The sequence below is a fragment of the Drosophila serrata genome, unplaced genomic scaffold, assembly GCF_035046125.1.
Source record: "Drosophila serrata isolate PLE 108 unplaced genomic scaffold, ASM3504612v1 contig_272, whole genome shotgun sequence".
In the NCBI taxonomy this organism is placed as follows: domain Eukaryota; kingdom Metazoa; phylum Arthropoda; class Insecta; order Diptera; family Drosophilidae; genus Drosophila; species Drosophila serrata.
In genome coordinates this window covers 7,426,113-7,445,009 of record NW_028257170.1, presented here as the reverse complement: position 1 = coordinate 7,445,009, position 18,897 = coordinate 7,426,113, and the positions used below count along the sequence as shown (strand labels likewise).

At 36.5% G+C, this 18,897-nt stretch overlaps 2 protein-coding genes across 13 annotated transcripts; both read left to right on the top strand.

Moving 5' to 3' along the window:
• Positions 1 to 838: 838 nt before the first annotated feature.
• On the top strand, positions 839 to 5,789 carry PGRP-LA (Peptidoglycan recognition protein LA). Of its 2 annotated transcripts, XM_086833334.1 has the most exons (6): positions 839 to 1,127; positions 1,522 to 1,831; positions 4,414 to 4,641; positions 4,694 to 4,929; positions 5,170 to 5,376; positions 5,562 to 5,789. In XM_086833334.1, exons 2-6 carry the CDS (start codon positions 1,540 to 1,542, stop codon positions 5,706 to 5,708), a joined length of 1,110 nt encoding a protein of 369 aa, XP_086689460.1. In that variant the 5' UTR covers positions 839 to 1,127; positions 1,522 to 1,539; the 3' UTR covers positions 5,709 to 5,789. The 2 variants fall into 2 exon arrangements, with proteins under 2 accessions (XP_086689460.1, XP_020816770.1); XM_020961111.2 differs by lacking the exons at positions 839 to 1,127; positions 1,522 to 1,831 and adding an exon at positions 3,286 to 3,775.
• A 2,913-nt stretch (positions 5,790 to 8,702) lies between these two features.
• On the top strand, positions 8,703 to 18,605 carry LOC110190512 (Peptidoglycan recognition protein LC). 11 transcript variants are annotated; one of them, XM_020961037.2, is made up of 5 exons: positions 8,703 to 9,134; positions 11,138 to 12,128; positions 14,881 to 15,048; positions 16,913 to 17,067; positions 17,130 to 18,605. In XM_020961037.2, exons 2-5 carry the CDS (start codon positions 11,315 to 11,317, stop codon positions 17,538 to 17,540), a joined length of 1,548 nt encoding a protein of 515 aa, XP_020816696.2. In that variant the 5' UTR covers positions 8,703 to 9,134; positions 11,138 to 11,314; the 3' UTR covers positions 17,541 to 18,605. The 11 variants fall into 11 exon arrangements, with proteins under 11 accessions (XP_020816696.2, XP_020816697.2, XP_020816698.2 ...); XM_020961038.2 differs by lacking the exons at positions 16,913 to 17,067; positions 17,130 to 18,605 and adding exons at positions 15,789 to 15,937; positions 16,175 to 16,627; XM_086833330.1 differs by lacking the exons at positions 16,913 to 17,067; positions 17,130 to 18,605 and adding exons at positions 15,789 to 15,937; positions 16,175 to 16,627 and having other exon boundaries at positions 8,969 to 9,470.
• The last annotated feature ends 292 nt before the right edge of the window (positions 18,606 to 18,897 follow it).

Sequence of the window (18,897 nt, the reverse complement as noted above, 5' to 3'; positions counted from 1 at the left end):
TACTTAATTATCATTTAATTATATAGAGCTATCTCTGAGTGTAATTTCCATAGACTTACACTCAATTTCTCTCTCTGCTGGAGCCATGAGCCATGTAACCACTCACCCCGCTTAAAAGCCAGGAGCCCAAGCTGACACAGTCTGAGGGATGGGCAATCCACGTGGACCAGGAGTCAAGTGCTGCAGTTGCCGTCGTGTGGCGAAAGTGAAGCTTGCACAGCGTTCAGCGGGTGGCTGACATCTCGTGTGGCTGCTGGATGGGCGGTGAGCACATTAAATTGATGCCCCCGAAGCGGATAGCAAAGGATAAGGTGGCTTCAAAATGAGCAAGTAACTGAAAATAAGACGAAAATAATCAGAATTGAAGGAAAAATTACTTGCAGTCATTTTAAATTAATTATTTTAATTAATTTTACCTTATATTAATCGCAAATTATAGTTCTTTATGCATTTAATTAAAAATAATATACAAATTGGCAGCCAATGGTGCGTATGCGTAATATACGTATGAGTAATATGCGCCACCAGGCAACAGCGGCTGTTTTGAGAACTTTTCCAAAAAGCTTTCTACGGAAATTAACCTGTCACACCTAACACTAGATGACGCCACTTGCTGATTTCAATATTTTAAATAAGGAACATTAATTTTTTAATGCCTTACTTCAATAAAAATCTAAAATCGTTAAAGTCATTTTTCTTATAAGCTACAAAGTTATTCCATAAATATTCCTCTCCATCTAAAGTTCTATGCAAATTAGGCTAGTCATAGTCGCGTAATTAAATATCGAAAACTGCATGATTAACGAAATAAATTTCCCCGCTTCAACTGATCTTCGCAGGCCCAAAACAATAACAATACAAGCTAGAGAGAGAGCAGATTTAAAATTGATATCCACTGCACCGAGAGGAGAGGACTCGCACTCCGAATGCGTTTTTTTATTTTTATTTTTCAGCTTCATCCACTCCAGCGAGACTGCAACTCAAAGCAGTCGTCGTTCGGTTGTGGCACGCGAAGCCTCGCACTCCGGAAACAGTCTGGGGTTTTTTCGAACTCGATCACTTTAGCACTGAAAAAAAAAAGACGAGAAAATTGGTTGGAGCTTCCCCAGAAAATTTCAAATTTATTGGTAATTTTTAAATATTTTTTAGTGGATAGTTAAAAAGTTGCATAATTTAAATAGAACTAAGAAACCAATGTTATATATGGTTGAAAGATCTTTTATCGATTCATTTCAAAATAAAAGATTTTATTTTCATTGCAAATAGTTAACAAAAATTAAAATCTTCAAATTTATTTCTGTTTTTCTGTGTGTATTTTGATAGTAATAGTACAAAAAAATAAACGTAACTTATTCAAATTCAAAGCACATAACTCTTAATGTTTATATTTTTGTTGTATTTGTAAGATACACTTCCTTGAGTTATCTTTAATATTTACTTGGATATTATCTTAATTTCCCCCCAATTTTTTTAATGTAAATATTTGTACAATACATTTATTATAAATTTCTCTTAATTTAGTCTCTTTAAGAGTCCGCAATGACCGAGGAAAATGATCATCCCACAGCAAATAATGCCTTGTGGTCCCTACAGGGCCGGGAAAGGCCTAGTCCAGCCCAGCGACTGCACAATCTCACCTCGGCTGGGGCTGCTACCACCACCTCCTCCACATCTTCTTCAATTTTTACCAATCCCGCCGTTCCACCATCCAGCGTGATCAACCTGTCGCACTCCACCGATGTGGTCATTGGTCCTATGACCCAATATCAGGGACCGGTATCTATATACTATATGGACTATATGGAGGCACACGCCATGCAAACGGCGGCAGGTGAGTCCCCCGATCCTAACTACTGTGGAAAACTATGAATGCAATGGAAAATCAGGTAAAGAGAGTTTCCATTCTGGTTTATTTTGCACCTTAACCTGTTAGGTTTTGAGAACTTTCGAGAAAACTGAACAAAGTTCGAACTTAAAGCTGCGAACGCCTTTATTTACGTTTCTTTTCTTCAAAATAATAATAATAATAATAATAATAATATAATATAATTTAAGCTTAGATAATAATTTGCTACAATGCAACAATTTAATAATATAGCAGGAGTGTTTTGCTTTTAAAATTAAAAACAGTGCTGGAATTCGTGAGACGAAATACCCTAACTTCTCTTTAGTCAGTTGTTTCAGTTTTATTTTGAATTATAAAAATAGATCTAGTATTATTAATGTTATCTACAAATAATTATTAAAAATGGGATGATTATTTTCAAATAATGTTGTCATTCTTTTAAAACTCATATAAAAGTTAGACTACAAAATCAATGATTGAAATGGTAATTAAATTTCCAAAGCGCTCGAGAATTGTGTTATATGTATAATATTATTATTAACTTTTTCAATGTTTTAAATTTAATACCGACAATCTATAGGGATCACTATAGCCCTTTTTTATAAATAATAAATGTAATAATTGGTGTTGTAATTATTTAAACAAATTGATTGTAAACTTTAGATAAAACATGAGCTTAAGGGGAAAAACTGATCAGCAACTAATCCGAGATAATTCCAACTCAAATAGTGCAGTGGGATTCCTAGAAACCCATCTGAGCATATTTATATTTATATATACATATATACGATATAAGCTCAAAGCAAACGCTTGCTTCGGTGCACTCACAGATACGTTTATCGTGTGTTTGTGGATCAGTCTTTTAAAGCATTGCGATGCAAGGCACGGCACACATTGCTCATACGTCACGTAGTACCCAAGAGAGAGAGAGGGAGAGAAAGAGCGACACAGAGGGAGGTAGATGGGGTGAGAAGGAGAGAGAGAGCGATCGGGAAACGCGAGAAATAAGAGACCAAAGCGAGAGTGTGTAAAATATGATATGCCAAAACACCAACAAAGGCCGGCACCCGCACACACCCTCCATAACACCTCTTTAACCCTACAAATGTGAGATGCAAGTCGATAAGAGAAATCGTGACATAATATATCGGTGTAAATATTATCAAAAATATTTATGAATATTTTTTAAAGAAATTTTATAAAAATTTTATTTTTAAAAGAACTATTTGTAGATCTTTATTGCTTAAAAATATCGATAAAGCTTTAAACCCATTACAAAATGATAGAATTAAATACTTAATGATCATGATTTATGAATTATTCGAAACGTGTGAGCTAAATTGATTAAATATATCGAATTCAATTCAATTTCGTTATGATATTAAGCAAAATCGATCACTTTTACCATCCCTAACTTGAACACAAAACATGTCAACCAAGGGCAGAGCGAGATGGCTGCTTTCAACGATTGCCTTTTGCTTCCAGCTTTTGCTTTTGGTTGCCTTTTGATTTTTGCTTTGTGCGATTTCTGTTGCTGTTTCTCTTTCTGTTTTCTGTTATGCCGACAGCTGCACAGCGTTTCAGTTGTTTAAGTGACGGGTTCAGGTGCGGTGGCGGTACTGGTATCGGTCAAAGCAATTACACATTTCATTTAAAATTGTTGTTAAATATATCGAGCCTGCCTTCTGTTCGTTGCGTATTTATTATTATGATAATTTCGATGATTCAGCGGGGCAATTACTCATAAAGGCTGTAGCCTATAATGCCCCGTCGCGTTGCGAGTGCCTAAGAGTTGTGATAAGCGAGGGGAGTGATTGCCACCGTGATACGGCAGTGCCATGAAATTGCTGCTGAAAGTTCACTCGGAACGCACGGCACGAAGGAGAAGGACTCCGGAGCCAAGTTTAGCCCCATCCAGGGATTCCTCAAGTATATATAAAACTAACATATATACATATATTGCTTTTATTTCCTGTTAAATTACGAGGAAATGATAGCGATAAGATCAATGGATTGATATATAACCAGAAGGGGTGCCAGACCCTTTGCTATTGATCAAGATTTGTGTTCCCAATAATATGACGTAGATACTTAACCAAATTTGATAGGTTTTCTAAATATAATTTTATTAGTCATTAACTTTTACAAAATTTGGTTAAAAGGTAATTCATACCTTAAACAAAATAAAACTAAAGTGTCTGTAGGATAGATATTAATTCCTTTTTTATTCTTATTATTATTTATAAGACTTGAATATTAGACTTCCCATGCATAAAGTAACTTCTTAATTAGAACAAGTTAAAATTAGAATATTAAATGTTATATACAATAAACCTATTTTCTTTTTAAAATTAAATTTTTATTATATGAGCAGATAGATTTCATAAACCCTTAAAGATCTTAGTCTTCAGCTAACAACCCTTACCATATTTTTAATTAATTAAAACAAAGTCTTGAAACTTAATGCTTAACTTTATGCCTACAAATTGTATAAGCAATTAAATATGTTAATTTAGCTATTACAAATTATATATATACATTATCATAATAAACTTTCCCTAATTTAGGAATCAACAGCAACCATGGAAATGGTAGTGGCAGCGCAAATCGTGGACGCGAAAAGTCATCATCAGAGCTTATGACCCGGAATACCATCCTACTGATCACACTGATCCTGCTGGTTTTGGCCACCGGAGTGGTGGTGCTCTACGTGGAGCTCAATCGTTCGCAGCAGCTCAGCTTACGGCCCAGCAACAAGGCAATATTCTTTGGCAATAACTACGATCACGATACGTGTAAGTGAACCAACCCGAGAGTGTTCTTATAGCCAATTCACCAATTCCACAGTTCCGAATCTAGGAAACGGACACCTGGTCATCGATCGGGAGCAGTGGGGAGCGGCCAAGACCACTCCAGCTTTAATTATACCTCTCCAAAGGCCCATTCCCTATGTGGTAATCACGCATGTCGGTGTCCAATCCCTGCCCTGTGAGAATATCTACAAGTGTTCCATTAAGATGCGCACCATTCAGGACTCGGCCATTGCGGAGAAGGGTCTGCCGGATATTCAGTCTAATTTTTATGTGAGTAAAGCTTGAAAAATCATTTTCCAGATATTAAAAGTAAAGGATAAATGTGTAACTTTAACCTTATTAAACTCTCTACAGTTACCATTGAATATAACATTTTCTTCAGTGTATTTTTTAAAAGAAATCCCTTCTGTAAATTTGTCTTCCCTGCACGTTTACCTGCCATTTCGGGCATTTCGCTTTCCGCTTACGCAAATTGATAAATTTTCGAATTTCCGAATTTGTATTGACCAGGTCTCTGACGAGGGCAACATCTATGTGGGCCGCGGCTGGGACTGGGCCAACACGTATGCGAATCAGACACTGGCTGTTACATTTATGGGAGATTACGGACGCTTTAGGCCCTCTGTCAAGCAACTGGAAGGTGTCCAATTTCTGTTGGCCCATGCAGTGGCCAACAACTATCTAGAGGTGGACTACAAGCTGGTGGGGCAAAATCAGGTGCGTAAAACTATATACTATAGATTGAGAGTATCTTATAAATGTTGAAAATGTTGTACATAATTCTATTTATACTTCCTGTAATTTTTTAAATAGTATTCTTGTCCTTAAAAAATATTTATATTACTATAATTCGATTTCTTCCTCTAGTCTATAAATCATTTTCACCTTCTTGTATTTTCCAGACCAAGACAACAAAAAGTCCAGGTGTTAATGTCTACCGGGAGATCCGTAAGTGGCCGCACTTTTACGGCTGCGGTTTGGACGACGAGGCCCCGGCGTGTGGCATCGAGCTGGGAATGAAACCGGAATCGTGGATGGGCAAACAGTAGAGCCAACAGCGTCACAGACTTTTTACCACCTAAGTTAAGCCAAGCACAAATTATATATTTAATACGTATACTAAGGCGAAACGGGCTTTCTTTTAATCGGTTATGCTGGGACACTGGGGGATTGGGTTTGGAACCCAGAAAACAGGTTGAGAGCGGGCGGTTTTTTATTTATTTATAGAGCAGAGCAAGCCGCGCTCTCTGACTGTCTCTGAGAGTTGTTTTTTTTATATCAACTGTCGCTCAAAAAAGCTGGAAATTCCCAAGCCACTCATGGCAGAGCTATCAGTACCAGTACAGCCATATAGACTGGATTTAACACTCATCATAAAAACAGCAGAGGTGGAAATAATAGTATTTTTACAAGCCTAAATAACTACCTATAATGTAAAAAAGAATTTTAATATGTTTATATGATTTTCATGGTCAGAAATTTATATTTTTCAATACTATTTTCTTGACCCTTACTGTCTGTATATCAATCTGTGAGCAAGTACAACATCATTATAGATGGATTCACTTCACTTGTATTGTCGAGCGTCTGCCTTTGTCATTTATCTGGTTTTCAAGTAAATTAATATACAATATACATTAATGAAAATATATATAGTTTGAAAGTTAAGTACTTTCCATCACAGAGATTTGCTAGAAATTGTTCTCAGATGTATGTTTAGTAACATGATATCATATCAAATAGCTATTGCTTGGACCTTTCCCAAGATAAATAAACAATTGTAAAGGTCGTTGGTAAATCCCCTCTTAAAATGGAATAAAAACAAAACAAAAAACCTTTTTAAATTAGTACTCTCATTCATTAATTAAAGAAAGAATAAATAATACTTACTCTGCGGAACGAACTTGGCCAAAAACTCAGGCACGTGTAACAAACAAATGCGAATTGAAGGAGGAACCAGGCAAGGTCAAATAATTAATAATAATTAAAGAAAGAAGGAAAATGTGTGTAAAGGTATGTAGCATAAAAATAAACTTAATGATTGTATTTTGTTGCTTATGCAAAGATATTTCGTCGAAAATGATTTGCCACAATTAGTAGAGTATTTTCTGCATTAAAAAATAGGTCAACAATGAATTTATTGCCAGGTTAGGATCATTAAAAGACACTTAAGCTTGAACTTGAGCTTTGGTCAAATAATTTATGGCATTTTAAATAATGCTGCTTATCAGAAGTAAATAATGCTTCAAAGAACATCTGTTTAGAACTTATAAAATTGGTAAATGATAAGGGAAAAGCATATAAAATTTAAATTAATTAAATTAAATTATTTCAAACTTTCGTTTTATATTTCCCGATTAGAAAAATCTTTCTTTGTAAGCATATATGGAATTCGTTCCGCTAATTTATTGCTCGTTATAATACTCCATCCAGTAAGGTTTCCCGGGCGTTTTTTTGTATCTTTTTCGGTAGACTATCACCGATCGTCGAACTATAATAATTACATTAAATATTTGTTGTAACCCAACTACAATGGGTCAAACCAAAGTTTGGCCGAAGCTCGGATAATGAAAAAGCGTGTGTACAACAATGTGAAATGGCCAAAAACCGATTTCTGGCCACAAACAAAACAATTCTCGGAAATGGTAGCGCAATTTAAAATGTTCAACAATTTTTGCCCACACTGCCAGAGCCTGTACCGGTAGAGAGAGAGCCAGAGATTTTTGTGTTGTTTATTGGTTGAACAAATAAAAAAAATAATAACTAAATATATATGTATGTATATACAACTATGTGTCTGTCGGTGTCGGACGACTAAACAAAAACAAACAGTCATCGTCAGGTGGTCCGGAGGCGGTCGACGAGAACTTGAAGCACCTGAGAGAGAGAAAGATATCTCCAGACGCGGGGTGTGTTAGCTAGAAAGATCATTATTAATTTGACTAATATCTGGAAGATATATATATATAAATAAAAAACCCGAATTTGAGAACAGGTTCGTAAGGTTAGTGACGCACGGAAAAACCGAAAGGCGGGCTCACCAAATTAATGCAGGTCTGAAAATGCAGGAATCTTTAATGGAATACTTCGATATTCTTGGTATCAGAGTCACCGTTACAAACCGGTTCAAAGTAAAGGAAAAGTTGTTCTTTTTAACAAGAAATAAAAGCTTGTGATTAAGGCTTAATTTTCAGAAATGTCTAAAACAGTTTACTTTGCAATATTTTGCTTGTTATTTATACTATTTAATAGGTTTAGCTTTTTGTATTTTTTAACAATGTGAATAACATATGTATCTTTGCTTCTAAACTAAAAGCTAACTTATTAATACAATATTAATTTTATTAGTATTAAAACCAAATTTTATGTTTATTTGTAACTTTGATTAATTTATAGAAACATAAACTCATCTTTCATGATTCTGTGACTTTGTATTTAGCACCTGTTTTATTGCCCTTCCTTATAAAACACATGATCACATGATAAATACAAAAATTCTGGGGATTAAAAAAAATATAAGTTTTAAACGTTTAATAACAAAATTAGAATTTTTATTACAAGTTTTGATTTATCATGTAAAAATTTATCATATGAAAATGTATAGCTATTCGGGATTGTCTAGTTTTTTAATAAACTATTTTCTGGGAGGTAAATGATTACTTACAATTGTGATTTTTATATTTTCTTGTATATTTTGTTATTAAAAATATGGTTTTAAAAAATTATAAGAGTTTTTTCTGGTAAATTTTCTAAAAAATTATGTTTTTTAACCACATTTTGGTCAAATAATTTGTTATGACTGCCAGTAACGGTTACTTTATTTTTCTAAGCAATTAGTATTTACATATATTAACAAATAATACAATATATATTCTAAACGACTAAAAATTAATTTTTAAAAATTAAAAAAGTCACGTTCTTGATTTTTAAAACTATGAAATCATAGTTATTATTAACATGTATTACTATAAATCTTTCTTAGGCTTATAAATCTATATTAAAATTGATAAGAATGTGATTGTTTCACCTGATTTTCGTATCAGATTTGAGGGCAAGGTTTTCCAGCCGCATGATGAAAATCATTTAATGTTAAAATGCAAATCTAAAACAAGTTCGACTGCACTAGGATCGATCGGACTCGAATCGGGCAGCTTTGGTTAAATACATAGTAATAAAAAACAAACCGCTCGCTAAATGCTCTCCGTTCTCCACTCTCTTCGATCTCCAATCTCTGTCTCTCGAGAGAGCTCCCACGCTGCCATCGCTTTGGGGACGCTCCGGGTTTTCGGACCGCTTCGATCTGATCGCCGCTCAGTTGATCAGAGACACTCGAACGCGCCGCTGCTCAGCGATTTCGAATTGGCGCGAAAGCAAGCAATAAAAAAAATATACACAATACAAATTTGCAAGTTTCTCACATATAGTATACGGGCTCAAATATTTACGTGCTGCAACGGGTTCGTCGGCAAATGGAAGTGCGTAAAAAATAAAGAGCAATTAAGCAAAGTAACCATAAAATGCAACACACCTTAAAATATCATTGTGATTTATAAACTAACAATTTAAACAGTGCCCAATTAATCTTTACAAATTGCTGTTTAAGCTGTGGAATGTTAATTGAGAGTGTTACCAATTTTAAAACCCGTTAAGTGTGAAAAATTCCCTAATGGAAATGAAACGAAAATCGCAAACAATATTTCCTGGAAACAAAATCAAGAGCAATCGAAACACACTCGGAAATCAATTAATTTGCACATAGGCACATCTCATATTAAATGATAATTTTGAAAACACGTAAAACACAAGACCTGGTAATAATTATCTCTCGCGAAGCTCTGTTAACAAAGACTCGCGCTCCCATCTCTGCATCTGTGTCTTTATGTGTGTTTGTATGTGTGTGGGGATGACAATGGCCGCCCTGTTTGAGCATGTATTGGTGCGCTCAGCGAACTCCGAGTGCCATTCAAGTGGGTTCCGTACCTCATTTGTAGCCATTGTCGTTGTTCTGTGCTCGGACTGTGTGTGTGTGTTATCTCAGAGCGACAGAGCGAGAGCGCTCAGTGCCAACTCCAGCACATCGATATAGTACTAAATATATACTATATAGAAAGTCAGAACCTCGTACCCCTTTGATATTGTTTTGGGTACACACAACTGGGTTTTATCAGGGTTCTGCGAATTCCATGAAAGAGAGTTACTGTCTTTGGCAACTTTGGAAACTTTAAACAAGAAGTCATACTTGAAAAAATCATAATGGAAAAGTTTTTAATATCTAATAATGACTTGAAAGAAGTAAAGAACATAATAGTTAAATTAGTCAAGTCAAGTCAATAACATATGCTAGATGTTTATACGCTAGAGGTTTTTGAGAGAAAATAATTTAAAGACTATAAAAAAGGAAGCATTTCAAATTGGAATGTTTAAATCTGACGGACAAATAAGCCCAGTTTTTTAGGGAATAAAATATAGAGGTCATATTATAATTTACAAATAATTTATAACATAGTAATTTAGCTATAAATAATTTTCTGATACTAAAATTTAAAAAACCTTGAAATTGTAAAATAGTAAACTTTAGTAGTTTATCTCTGAATAATGTTCCTTAACGTTTAAGTTACCGTGCTATCATGTAAATATATATTTTTGAGATTATAGGATCAAAACATGACAAGTGATAAGATATTTCATATAATTCAACTTTTTTTACCTTCAATTAAAAAACTTAAATCACAATTAAATTAATAAAATAACAATTTCAATCCAAACATCATACTATTTGTATACGTCAAAGTTATCAAGTTTACCAAAAGAGAATTCCAAAAGAAAAAGCCCTAACCAAATATGTTTTGAACTTTCAACTACATAATCGAAAACCAAATAAATAAATAAATACCCTACAACTAGTGGCAAGTGTGTGTATTGTGTTTCTCGGAATCCACTTAAGGCAATTTACTACGTCAATGATTGTGGCTAATTTGCATAAGCCTCGCTTTCGTGAGAGTCTCGCCGCTTATTGACCAACTTTATGAATCGAATTGAGGGGTATACAAAATGTGGTGTTCAAAACTCGTATAGCTTAATTATACGAACGACAGTAGCTCTTGATACGCTTTTGAAAACTAAAAAACTGAACTCTATAGACGGGCCCTCCCTTAGGCAATCGAGAGCTAGCTTATCAAGCATCATGTATACATGAACTAAAAGCGTTGATTATACGTATAAATCACAATGAGACTGGCAACTCTAATGGACTGCGAGAGCAATAAAAAGATTATGAACAACATTTGTAATTAGTGAGGTGATAAAGCAAGTGATATATAATATAGAAACTTGGATTGGTTTATCTCCCAAGTAAAATCAGTGATAAAAAGACTTCTGTTCGTCAAACATGTACAATACTTAAAAAGAAATCATATATACTTGGAGAAAGACTCAGTCTTCTTTATCAAGAATTTAATTATCAAAACGGTATTTGCAGATGTGCACATGATGTGATATTTGCCAGAGCTGCGCCCAGTGAGCCGATCTGCCATAAATAGTGCTTATCCCGGCGAAAATGTTATATCCAACCTGCTAAGTGGGAAGGCCAACACAAAAGTTATCTAAAATAATCATAGGAAGATCCAGAGATCGGGCTTACGTGACGGATTCAACAATGCATTTGATCGGCAATGAAAAGGAAATGAATGAATGTCCCAGCAGTAGAACCATCGATCTGTCCGCCTCCAAAAATTGCAGCACCTCGTCCACGGACTCTGGGGTTATACTAATTGATAATGTGGCATCATTCCGACCCGATAAGAAGACCAAAGAGGCGGCTGAGCCACACAGCCAATCAAAGGCGGAAGAGAAGACGGATGCGGCGGATACGACGGATTCCAAGCGTATCAGCATCGAACATACTGTGAATATAACCAAGGCAGGAGGAAAGTCATCGTCCTCGCCGACGGTCTCCATACGGAGCACCACCATATCGGTGGTATCCATCGATGAGAATGCCATCGATTCCAGTTGTATTGACAGTGATTCGGAGGCCGATCCGGAGGACTTTACGGTCCAGAAGCTGGGTCACCAGGTCACCTACCCGCCCCACAGTTCCCACCTGCGCGACCTCAATCAGGGTCTCACGGTGCTAAGTCGCCAGGTGACGACGCCCAGTCAGTCGGAGGTGCCACCTCCCAAGCCCTTGGAGGCCGGCGTGGTGGCCAAACAGATCCTCAATGGTAATTTGGCCCTGCCCACGCCCACAACACCGGGCGGAGGAGGAGCCACCCAAGGAATTGGTAGCATCGCATTGACCAACTCCACGGATGTGACCTTTGGTGATAAACATTTCTACGAGGGACCCGTCACGATACAGCAGTTTCTCATCGATAACCGGGAAAAGTGGAAATCGGGAGAGGGTCCAGGAGGTGGCCAGGATAATCCCGCCTTCAACGGAGAACCGACAGCCAATGGCAATGCACCGGGTAAGTGGAACTATTTTGTATACCTTATTAAATAAAAGGGGATGGAATATCAAAAACTATTGTTAAACTATTGTTAATGCAAGAAAATAAGGAAATCCCTGAGAACTAATATCAAAAACGGGGTTATACTTTATAGTGTTTTGATTCTTATAATCAATTTATGGATTTATGGATATATAAAGTCGATTTTGAAGAACCTTTGTTTAAGGTAAAACCCTGTTAAGTTGCAATTTCTGAGCAACAACAAACCAAAGAGAAATAACTTAAGCTAAATCTCTAAATAAAATTAAAAAGCTAAACAATAATTAAAACTTGTTTTTATTTCAAAACAACATTTTTTCATATTTTAGAGAGTATATTTTAAAACAATCAAGAAAACAATAGTTTATGACATTCTTAAATAGGTAAATGATGTGTTACCCATCCAACATCAAATCTTATCGCAGTCCGGTCGTTGTGTAATCTTTATATTTATTTAATATATCTTCCCTTACAAAGTTCATAAAATGAATTATAAATATGATCGGATAACCTTTGTTTAAAGTATATATAAAATCATAGTTCTGAGAAATAAATGATACATACATACATATGATATGATATTCTCTATAACTCTCCTAGTTTATATTATATTAGTACCAAGTACTTACTTGTTATATATATTGTTTCGCTGATATTTCCTGCTGCCTTAGCTTTGTTAATCTCTTGTTTACATTCCTGCACCGTCTTTACCTTGGCTCCATTTTGTTTGCTTTATTGGGCGATTCTGAGCGTGTGTGTCGATTTGTTTACCCAACCCGATCAGGCAGTTTCAGTCCCAACAGTTGGCCGCTTCTAACGACCGTGCTGTGAATGTTGGATAAGCAGATGGCCCCAGAGCTCTTAAATCTATGAGATACGCATAGAACAAATACGTATCTAATACAAAAATGTGTTGGAATAATAAAACAAAATGCATTGCAGGGAGGAGGCAAGCCCATCCGAAAACTCCTTGAAATACAATTTTGATATATAAAACCGAACTAAAATAATAGATAATAGCTTAATAAGAAAATGTTGGATTAATTAAATCAAGCTAAAAGCCAGAAACCTCCAAATAATTGTGATATAAAAAAATTATTAGGTAATTAACTGGAAGATTATACAAAACTATGAATTTTATATGTCTTATTTATATAAATTGCATGCTAGCTTCTAAATGAACTAAATAATCAAAGAAACAAATAGTTATTCTCTTTGGCTTGATATTTATTTTATATTTATTTAGATATTTCAGAAAAATAATCCATAAAAAAAAGAATTAAGTACATTAGCATTTGGGGAACCCCCACAGTATTTACGTGATATTTACTTCCGTGATTAACATAAATAGGTCGACATATTCGTAAGGGGAGCTCTAGCTCCAAAATTATGGGGGATTTTTTTCAGTTTAATGTCATTTTTATTGCACAAATGATAAAATCGACAGCAGTTCAACCAGTTCTTTTATGTTAAAGCCATACGATTTATTACGATCTATATTCCCAACAAGAGAATTTTCATTCACGAATAAGAAAATTTGTTCAAGGTTTCTCTGATCGTAAATCAAACTGGTGAAAACTTTGGGTAAATACTAGAAAACAAAAAAAAAGAAAACAGCAGCAGCTGCCTCCGCATGCAATTGTTTACTTGAATTATTTTCACAATTACCATAATTAATCTGCCGACTAGCGAAATGCGAATCCAATTGTAGTTTAACTAAGTGTAAATTTAGTTACTCGCTGTAGTTAGTCGCTGTTATTACATAAACCTCTACCTTAAACAAGGTGCTTCCCCGAGAACCGAAAAAAATATATTCCGCTAGCTACACACTGGGTGGGGGATTTTTTTTTCTTTGTGTAGTAAATTACTTGCTAAATGGAAACGTTAAACAGGAACGTATATTGATGTACATATATAAAGTACGCACTGGTAGGAAAAAGTACCCAATTCACGTATCGCCGATTGGCTTCAGTTGTTCATATAGAGCGTTCGCGAAATGTCGATGATCGCGCTTGAATTCTGCCTAAAATGTCACGATTTAATCGTGGACACCTCGTCCCGAATCGAGTGTGATAGTGGGCTATGCCGTCGTGTTTGCCATCGAAAATGCACGGATTTAAATGAAGATCACCTTAAAATCTTGGATACAGTGCCAAATTTGAGATGGAAATGTGACATTTGTCTGGGAAAGTGCAAAGATGTCGCGAAAGCGAGCCACTGGCTGGAGAAGTGTTTGCGTGAGCACGAAAAGCGTTTGGAGGTCCTTGAACAGGGTTTTCAGAACCGTAAGAGAAAATACTATAATATAAAGATATTAAGGTATTAAAGTCTGTTATATAATTAATATTGTTCACGAACTCTCCTTAGAAAAAGCTATCAATATTAAAATCTTCCCAAATATACAATTTATTATAACGCATAAATATAATTAATTCTCTTTACTTTAAAGATATTTTTTAAACAAAAGGTTTTCGATCATAAGTTAGTTTTAAAGCTATTCATTCTTTTGTATAAAAAATAAAAAACAGAAATAAATAAAGCTAAATCTCCATATATTCCAGCCGAAAGTAAAAATCAAAACCGGACCCAAGGAATAATTAAAACTTATTGTTATAGGATTAAATAAATTTTAAGCCAGATTTTGTTGAATATATATTTAGCATAATACATTAAAGTTTCCATTAATTAGTGTCATTTACTTACCCCAAATTTTTCACATCCAATTTTTCAGGCTCAAAGCATGATGATCCTGCACAGACGCCACCCTTCTGCCCGTTCCTGCCCAACACTGTTGGGCGCAAGGCCTTCACAATAGCGGTGGCATTCGTGTTGCTGACCACACTTCTGGTCATTGTGCTGGGCACCACCACAAACCTCTTCGGCAAAACGTTGAACCAAAGTAAGCTCAGCGATGTCGACGATTCCAGACAAAATATTCCAATCAATTCAACAATAGGTACAGTTTTGTCCCCCACTTAGTAGTGTGCGAAAATGCTTCCGACTAACCATAAATCGAATTGGCGATCGTGCTATAACCCATCCTTCTCATCTCCTCGCCAATACTGCATGTATGTTATATATAACCCATTTATAATCTCATCCTGTATATAACCAAACATTTATTTGTATTTTGTGTGTCGGTACATTAATCATCTGCTCGAATTACGCGTTTCTGATCACTGTCGTTCAGTGTTGTGAAGTGAAACATGAAACAAAAGTGTGGCCTAAAGTTCAATTGAATGGAATATGCGTTTAAAATAATGGTAGTGTTAAAATATTTAGACAACAAATTCCGTTACAGTTTTTTAAATACTCTTAAGAATTTGTAATACCCCTTTTTGTGCTCTTTGCGTCTCAGTATAATTTAAATTCTGCATTAAGTTCCTTACGTGGAAATCATATACAATCCATAATACATATATTTAAACAGTTCTTTGTAAACAATACACTATATAAACAGGAACAGCCTTAATTTTATAGTCTTTCTTTATTCGTTAATTAAATATTAATTAGAGTATTATCCAATTCTGTAGAAATTACTTTCTTTAAAAACGTACGTAAACTTTATTATCTTATTTTTGACACTACCATTGTTTTGTGAGCTTTTGCGCTATGCTAACCCAAAAACTCTTCATGTAGACGAGGATGTCATCAATAATGGCTCCCTGGTTATCGTTAAGGTCGCCGAGTGGGGCGGCAGACCGCCAAAGAAAAAGCTCGATCCGCTGGAGCTGCCAGCACATCGAGTGATTATCTCCCACACCGTTGCCTATGGCTGCGATTCATTGGTGAGTATGGAACTTCTTCACTCTCACACAGTACATTCATTGGGTTCACTAAGTGAACAAGAAAACATTGGTTCACCTTGTGAACCCCTACTTTCCCTCAGAGAACAAATGAACATGAACGAAATACAGTTTCTCTCTCAGTGAACCCTTTCACCAATGAACATGTAATCATCTTGTTGATCACTCCTTTATGATTCTTGGTAATTACAATAATCAATCTCCCTTCCCCATCAAAAGAAAATATGTTCGGATCGGGCTCAGGTGGTCCAATCCTTTCACATGGACAGCTGGGGCTGGGATCACGTAGGCTACAACTTCATGGTGGGCGGAGATGGGCGTGTGTACGAGGGTCGTGGCTGGGACTACATTGGAGCCCACACCAAGGGCTACAATCACGGCAGCATAGGAATCTCCTTCATTGGAACCTTCACTAAGGAGAAACCTGAGGACCGGCAGCTAAAAGCATGTCAACTACTGATGGAGGAGGGTGTCCGTCTCAAGAAGTTGGATCCCAACTACAAACTCTTCGGACATCGGCAACTGAGTGCCACCGAGAGTCCCGGGGAGATGCTCTACAAGATAATCCAGACTTGGCCTCACTGGTCCAATGAGATTAATTAAGTCATTTGTATTATATTATATATATATTATAATCTAGTAAAGAGAGTCTGTAGAATAATGATCAAGAAATGCAATTTATTCGATTTCATTACACTCACTTTTTCCCATATCATACCCGTGGCTTTCAGTTTTCAAAAAGAAGCAAGAAAGTGTTCCAGGTTGTTCCTAAGTTGAGTTGAATGGAATATCGAGCTAAAACGCAAAAGTATGTATGAACAAAAAATATCTCTTGAAAAGGGAATGCAAAAACGAATATATAATTTTAAAGAATATTAATTTCAGAAATGGTTTGCATTCTTTCTCTTATAAAGTTATTCATGTTTTTAGTAACTCACTGAGCTCTTCTTAATCTAGCTGATGACTCCGATGTCCGTGTCGATGGAAAGCTGGTGATAATTGGGATAAAAAGCTGGGGTGGGATGCCCACCAGAGGGACTCTAACTCCCCTGAATCTACCAGTTTCCAGGGTAATCATCTCCGATACTCCGCCGGATGTTTGTGAGACGAGGGTGAGTCCTTATATTATATACTTCCGAGGACCCCCCAAGAATCCTACGTTCCAATTGCCCAGGCATCCTGTTCATATTGGGCCAGAGTAACCCAGAGCCGGCACATGGACACCTTCAACTGGCCTCAGATGGGTTACAATTTCCTGGTGGGCGGCGATGGACGGATTTACGAGGGTCGGGGATGGAACATCGAGGGCGCCCACACGCGGGACAATAATAATAACAGTATCGGTATTAGCTTTATGGGTAACTTCCGCCGGATTGTGCCATCGCCGAAATCCCTGGAGGCTTGTCAACTCCTCATTGAGCAGGGAGTGCGCCTAAAGAAATTAAGCCCGGATTATCAGCTCCTTGGGCATCGTCAGCTGACGGGAACTTTAATGCCAGGCGAGGAGCTATACCGGAGCATACAGACATGGCCGCACTGGTACAACTTTACCAGGACAGGACCTAGACTTCATATGACACAATAAATATTTATGAAATAATTAATTTAAGATTGAATAAAGGTGCCAAAAGTTAAAGACAATAAAACAAATTATTGTAGTTTAAATACATAGTATAAGCTTACACTTAACTAACAAAGTAGTTCCATATTCAAAGTTAAAAAAACGGAAAGCATTAACGTTAACTATATTTCATATTTGTTAAAAAATCTTAGTACAAGAAAACTGGTTAACAAAATATATGTTTGTAGTTTTGCATGCTTAAAATATAATATATTCTTATTTTAAAACTCAATTAACTTTTCAACCCATTATACTAAACCTATGCCGCCTAAACCCAGACCCATGTTAATACGATTTAATACTTTTAGATCATTTTTACAACTAAAAATCCTCTTTAACAATCCACAGATCGGGACAACATAGGCGGTGGCTTGGTCCTGCGCTTCGTGGACCGCCAGGCGTGGCTTGCCCAGCCGCCGCAGAAGAAGATTCCGGATCTGGAGCAACCCGTGGGATTGGTGATTGTGATGCCCACCAATTCGGATAATTGCACCACGCAGGCGGCATGCGTTTTCCGGGTGCGTCTCCGCCAGAGTTATGACATTGAGTCGGTGCAGGAGGACGACATCGTGTTCAACTTCCTCATTGGCGGCGATGGCAACGTCTATGTGGGACGGGGTTGGGATCAGGTGGGGGCCCACATGGCCGGCTACAATTCGCGGAGCCTGAGTCTGGCCTTTATTGGATCCTTTCAAACACGAAAGCCATCCCCCAAGCAGCTCAGCGTGACCCGTCTCCTGCTGGAGAAGGGCGTGGCTCTGGGCAAGATTTCCCCTAGTTACCGGCTAACGGCGGCCAGCACCCTGGAGCCCACTCTCACCACGTACAAGGCGGATGCCCTCTACCAAAGCTTTGGCAACTGGACTCATTGGTCGTGAATAGTTTGTAAGATCTGAATCGATGAGATCGACTTGATATTTTAGCTTAGCTTCTTATTCTCCTTCCCTTTTAATGTGTGGCATATTCAATTTAGCTAGAATTACGATTTGTTTGAAAAAAATGTGATATTAAATAAATCAAAATGATGAACTTGATGGATTTCAATCGTGTCAGGGGGTCAAAATCTAGCTGATAGCTGTAAACGGGGATTTCTTTTCAGTTTCAGCTGCTTGGAAACCGGAAAAGAAGACTTACGTACCCACAAATCTTCATTTGTAACAGAATGTGCTAAGAAGATTTTGTGCTCTTCATTTCTTCTTTGTGAATTCAGGGGAAGTCCCACTTCACAAGTTCTACAGTTTTGTAAACAACAATTAAAAAAAATATCGGTTATCTCGGCACCGGCTTAATGAACAAATAAGTAAACACATTTTAAATGCCT